This window comes from Diadema antillarum, unplaced genomic scaffold (assembly GCF_040938485.1).
Source record: "Diadema antillarum isolate AM-2024a unplaced genomic scaffold, OU_Dant_1.0 seq00001517_RagTag, whole genome shotgun sequence".
NCBI classification, from domain to species: Eukaryota; Metazoa; Echinodermata; class Echinoidea; order Diadematoida; family Diadematidae; genus Diadema; species Diadema antillarum.
The window spans coordinates 351077-357887 of record NW_027272249.1 but is presented as its reverse complement, the minus strand read 5'-3'; the positions used below and the strand labels follow the sequence as shown (position 1 = coordinate 357887).

The 6811-nt window shown below is 37.5% G+C and overlaps 1 protein-coding gene across 1 annotated transcript; it reads left to right on the top strand.

The window, feature by feature from the left end:
* Positions 1-2317: 2317 nt before the first annotated feature.
* On the top strand, positions 2318-3559 carry LOC139710278 (uncharacterized). The gene has a single exon (XM_071622208.1). The coding sequence runs from the start codon at positions 2318-2320 to the stop codon at positions 3557-3559; it is 1242 nt and encodes a 413-aa protein (XP_071478309.1).
* The last annotated feature ends 3252 nt before the right edge of the window (positions 3560-6811 follow it).

Here is a 6811-nt window from a genome sequence, read left to right as displayed (position 1 = left end):
GTTCGCTTATCCAAATGTGGAGAAACAAGTTAACAACTAAAATCCTCCAATTTCAAAACCTCATAATAACCGTTTTCACCTAAACGAATATCAGGTCAATTCCACTTTTAGAAGAACGGACCTAAGAATATTGATCCTTAATATCTATTTTTCGAAGTACATTTCTAATAACAAACCTCCTGAATTAACTCCATTTTTTTTGGAATAACAAACCTTTGGATATCGGAGTAACGAATCTTTGGAAGAGCGAACGTATCAAAGTGCAACCTCAAACCTATTCTTAATCATTACTTTTTTAACATGTGTTTTCAAAGTAAGCGCAAAAGCACAAACAAATTGACGATCTCTCTGTCTCTTAAATGTAACATGAACAAAAAAAAATCTTGGAAAAAATTACAAATGAATAATGCTTTTCATTGATGAGTATAAAACAACACCATGTGATGATAAGCGGAGGATTTGTGTGTTTTCATCAGACAATAATTGTATACTGCATGATTTTTGTTCGCTTATGACGGCATTTCGATGAATAAAAACATAAACAGACAAACAAAGGAATTTGGTATAACGGGAGTGCACTGGCAATTCTTTTCTCTGTGTGTTTTAGCTCGATCTCTTCTCTGTTTCTCAGTCATTTTCATTCAACTGCTTCCACGTCCTTTTAAAACTTTTCCGTTTCTTATTCAACACATGCTCATTACAGACTTCTTCCGTCATTATCATGAATGTGATTGCGTAGCACTTTTCGGATTTGTTTTGGTTTGTTTTGTTTTGTTTTTGTTTTCTGTTTGGTCGCAGCATGTTCAAACTATTAAGGGAATGAGAGAAAAATCGTCATGAAGAGAAAAATAAGAATGAATTAAGGCATTTAATATCATGACAATTACAGCGAACGTCGGTTATGGAGACCAAAACTGGATGTGTTCTGTTTGAGACGGCAGCTACCATACTCAAAAGATAAACACTTAGAGCACCTGTCACTAAAAAGTGGCACTGATCCTCTTTCTCCTACTATGTAATCCACTGACTTATTCAACCCACGAACATCAGTGAAAAAAAAAAAAAAAAAAACGTTTTCCGTTTGTTATTACACGCAAATTGAGTGCTGAACGCTATTCACTTTCGGGTATGAGCGGCTCGGTGATTTGGTAATAATTTTCAACTAACATTGATCTTATGTGCAGTGATATATTTGTAATTGTCAGAAATTTCCTTTCTCGGACAGAACATCCGTGAGCGAAACTTTCAGAACCTGTTACAGTACAAATTGTCTCCAGAACCTCATTAGAAAGAAATTTAAACGCACAGAAATGACAGATTACGCAAAATTCCATTTTCCCTATAACTTTGTTTTAAGTGTTTAGCTATTTTTGTATAATTAGAGGGAAAACAAGCGTAAAATTGTGAGTAGATTTTCAATTGTTTGTTCATCATGATCACATAACGCCTTAAAAATTCCGAAACTACTGCTCTAAACTCATGTTCTACTTTGTAAAACTTTATTTGTTGCTATTCGAGCCAAAAGTTTTAAAGAATACAGGACACTTTCGGGACAAGTTATTCCTATCGGAGGGATTGCATACGCCACGGACATTCTCTGGAATTATCACGGACGTTCGTTCGTTCTACTACTAGGGTCATAAACTGGTCATGTTCCAGGACGGATAACTAATGGGCAGAGAGTACCTAGCCTTCCTAACTCTTTCAAAAATTTGAAAAGGTATTGTCAATGCAAATTATAAGAAATTTGACATCCTTACAACATATGTATTGCTCAGAGGGGGATGAGGAGGTGAATTTTCAGAGAAAATATTAATTATTTGCTTGGTTTTTGGTGAATTGCATGGTCAAAAAACTGCGGTCGAACCTCAGTCCGCTCCAAAAATGGCATGCAGCTCCTCGGCTAGAGAGCCCAAGGTAAAATGCACCTTCGCCATCAAAGCAAGATGGTGTCCCACTCGAAAACGTTTTAATCATCACGGACGTTCTTTTTTTTTTTTTTTTTTTGAGGTTCGTCTAAAAATATAATTTCGGTTCCTATTTGACAAAGGATGGACAGAAACCCCAAACAAACATATTATCGTGTTGTTAGAGGGCGCTCTTCACCGACTCTGAAATTGTTACGACGATTTTTCTCTGCGGTGAAAACCTCTAAATCTGCAATCATAGAAACTATTTTGGAAAGAAATTTGTGACTGAAGATTATATTGGAACACTTGTGAATCCTTTGTGCTGACTGGAGTGGTGGATGACAACTCTGAAATAGAAAATAGCAGGATTTGATTTGAACTTCAGCACACAGATCCTGACTTTGAAAATGGCGGCACGCAGTGACACGTCATACGGCGAGAAAGCGGCCTATGCTTTCCCTTCTGCGAAACCTGAGGAACAGCTTGGAGGTAAGCCAGTCTTCCTGAAAAATAAAGACATACCATCAGCGAGTGAGAAGGGAATGTCAAACGAGGACATGTACAAATGCCTCATCCGTAGTGTGCAAGGACGAGAAATTAAGGGGATACAGAGAATTCGTGGTCTATGGAGGCTGTACGTGGAAAATCGGGAGTCAAGAATGAAACTGATAACAAATGGCTTGAACATCAGAAATGCCAATGTCGCAGTGTATGACCAAAACCCTTTCATCACAGCTGGGAAAGAAAACAGTCTACGTCTCCTCATCAGAGACATACCACTTTCAGTTCTCGACACTGTCATCACTGATGAACTGGAAAAATGCAAACACAAGGTCCTCGGTGCCCCCATCCGTGAACGTCTCCGTGTAGATGGTCTGCTCACTGACTGCCTGACCGGCAACCGGATAGTCTACATACAGCATCCATCGAAGCCCCTGCCTCGAGACATGAACTTTGGTATTTTTAAAGCCAGAGTCTACCACTATGGCCAGATCGTACCACCTGCAAGGGCAAACCTCATGTGCTCACGTTGTTTGAATGCAGGACATCACCGGTCGCAATGCAGCAACCCCATCGTCTGTCGACGATGCAAACAGCCCGGACACCTGCAACAGGAATGCTCCTTCGAGACCCCGCCCACCTCACCGACCAGAGACACCAGCGAACATGGACCGATGCCAGCACCATCGCCTTCCCCGTCGGCATCAGCCTCTGCTGCTACACCACCAGTGCACCTGATCGAACAGCTGATCGCATCGGGTCGACAAGCCGCACGTACAGCGAGTGCACGTCAATCACTCCATGACAACCAGACGCACATTCAGCCCAAGATTACGCAATACCTAGTCGGGGATCGCAACGCTTCACAGCCGCGACAGTCCGCTGACAAGTCCAACGGAGAAATTTCAACTCCTACGCCGACAGAGCCTGTCACTGACCTCGCAGCAGACCGGTCGGAGATGACCGACTCTCGCACACACTCGGAAGCTTCGAGCGAAGAATCATCGAGCGAAGATGACGGCGTGGAAGCGTTGTCTGAACTCTCCGCTGAGTCACCGGAACTACCTAAACGGGCAACAAAAGAAAGGAAAGTGAAACAAACGAAACGGAAGCAGAAATCTTCGAAAAAAGTGCCAAAGAAGAGATGAGTGAAGTGATAAAGAATATACTTGTGTTCTCTTTTCCCTTTATCTGAATGGTGAACTTTCATATAATCAGTTTAAATGCAAGAGGTTTAAGAAATAAAGAAAAAAGAAGTCAAGTTTTTTCATTGGTGTAAGCACCAGAAGGCAGATATTGTACTTTTTCAAGAGACATACTGGTGCAGTGATTTTGAATCAATTGTCAGAAGTGAATGGCGGGGTCCGTGCTTCTTTGCGCATGGATAAAATCATTCACGAGGAGTTTCAATTTTATTTAATGATAGACTTGATGCTCAAAATATTGTAGTAAAATGTACCTTGAACGGTCAACTAATAATACTCAGAGCAAAAGTTCAAGAAACTAATCTCATGCTAATCAATGTGTATGCGCCAACGCAAAGGCAATACAGAGAGAGTTTCTTTCATAGATTGAACTCTGAATTACGTAAGCATTATACATGTGATTGCGAATTGATCTTAGGAGGAGATTGGAATTGTGTTTTGAATATAAGCAAAGACGTACAAGGATCGAAGAACAAATATTATAGAAGACCTGTAAATCTTAAAAAGATAATGAAAAAGTATGTTTTGATTGATGTTTGGAGATCAATGCATCAAGACGTGAAACAATTCACCTGGCGGAATGTATCTTTGAAGAGGGCTTCTAGATTAGATTTTTTAAAGGAAAAACAATGTGTACTGACATCCGACCAGCCATTAGGTCTGACCACAACGCAATATCAATCAAACTGTGTATCAAACAAAACATGAGAGGCCCAGGTTATTGGAAAATCAATAATGATATCTTATTTGATAAAGATTACCAAAATGGAATTTTCAAAATTATAGACTCATTTTCAACAAACTGTTTGCTTGTGCAAATGAGATGGGAAATGTTTAAAGTTCAAGTTCGTGAATTTTCACAGAAATATTGTAAGAAAAAGGCACTTGGAAAGAAAGACTCCAAATTGTCACTAGAAGCAAAACTAGCTCAAATTGAAAAATGTATTGATGTGAATGAGTGTAATGAAGAGGTATTAAGTTCTTATTCTGATGTAAAAGAGAAATTGGAGAAGATTTATAAATACGAAACCAAGGGAGCTGGTATACGAGCTCGAACAAGGTGGATTGAGAAAGGAGAAAAAAGCACGAAGTACTTTTTGAACTTAGAAAAGATGAATGCAAAGAAAAAAGAAATTACACATTTGAAATGTGATAAGGATAATCGTATTATTAAAGGAAATGAAAAGGTACTGAAAGAGATTGTTGATTTTTATTCAAAATTATACAAAAAAGAAACACAAACCAGAAAAAGTATGGAAAGTTATACCTGTTCACAAAATATCAAACGTCTCTCTGATGAAAATAAGGTAATGTGTGAAGGGTTACTCACACAAGAAGAATGTAAAAAAGCTGTATTTGCAATGCAAAAAGATAAGGCACCCGGTCTAGATGGAATTTCTGCAGAGTTTTATCAGGTGTTCTGGCCGAGAATACAAGTGTTACTCGTAGAAGCCTTGAATGAAAATTATTTATCTGGAATGATGTCAAATACCCAAAGAAAAGGTCTCATCACATTGTTATTTAAAAAAGGTAACAGTCAACAGCTGAAAAACTGGAGACCTATCACTTTACTCAACTGTGACTATAAGATAATAGCAGCAGTTTTGGCCGTAAGGGTACAAAAGGTCATTGGCGGTATTGTGAATGACACTCAGACAGGATACATAAAGGGCCGCTTAGCTGCCCGCAATGTAAGGTTAACGAAAGATATTATTGAATATGTTATGAAAAGCGGTAAAACCGGAGCAATAATGCTAGCAGACTTTGCTAAGGCATTTGCTGTTTTGGATATAGAATTTTTGATTTTGTGTTTAGAAAGATTAAATTTTGGCGAATCATTTCGAAAATGGATTCGTACTCTTTACACGCACATATCGAGCTCTGTATTGATTAATGGTTGGATATCGGAAAGTTTTAATGTTGAAAGAGGAGTCCGACAAGGATGTCCACTGTCATCACTATTATTCATTTTAGCAGCTGAATTCATGGCCAACAGCATCAGAGAAAACAGAAGTATTCGGCCAATGGAATTAGCAGGCTATGATTTTCAACTTAAACTGTTACAATATGCTGATGATACTTTGTTTTTTGTTCAAGACGAAAAATCGTTAGAGGGAATTTTAAAAGAGTTATATTCTTTTGGAGATGTAGCAGGTCCAAAGATTAACAAAGATAAAGCATTTATGATTTGGTTGGGTAAACAGAGTGAACGTTGGAACTTAGATAAGTTTTATTTGAAGTGGTCGAGTAAACCAGTTAGATATTTGGGACATTATATTCACCCCAATAATGATGCAGCTTTGGAGTTAGATTGGGAGCAAAAATTATTCAAGTTGCAAAAAATTCTTGACAGTTGGACAAAGAGAAGTTTAACCATCTTTGGACGAGTTATTGTTTTAAAAAGCTTAGCCCTTAGTCAAGTTATTCATCTGATAATGGTAGATTCAATACCGTTTAAATTTTTGAAGATTTTGGAAATATGGTGTTTAAGTTTATATGGAAAAGAAAAAATGAAAAAAATAAAGCGAAGTGTTATTACAGAAGATTTGCGCAAAGGTGGAATAAAGATGATGGATATACAAAAACAATTGCTAAGTTTTCGGTTGAAATGGCTGGGTCGTTTTCTCAATGACTCAACAGATATATGGAAAACAATGTGCTCTTATTGGTTCGATTCGCTAGGGGGTATTATTTTGCTGCTGAATTGTAACTATACAACGGGTATTATTAATGATATTGATAAGAACGTTCCAAAGTTTTATAAAGAAATTTTACAAGCATGGGAACAAATACGATATTGTACTACAGTGAAAGATATGAACAGTGCAAACAATGGGTCAACTGATGTTTTAAATCAGATTATTTGGTATAACAAACTTATATTGTTTGACAAGCATTCGCTGTTTTATAAAGATTGGTATGAAAGTGGCATACTCTATTTTGGAGATTTAGTAACAATAAATGGTTTCCGGTCTTTTGAATACATTATGTCAGAAATTAATTTTAAAAGAAGAAAATTTTTTGATTATGCAACATTACAAAAAGCAATACCATTAGTATGGTATAACATGCTACATAAGGAAATGTTTGATAGTTATATCAGAAAGGAAACAGTATTGTGTATACCAAGTGTATGTGTTTCAAAAAAAGTAGTTTTCATTATGGATCTAAGCAGCAAGGCATTGTATAATTTGA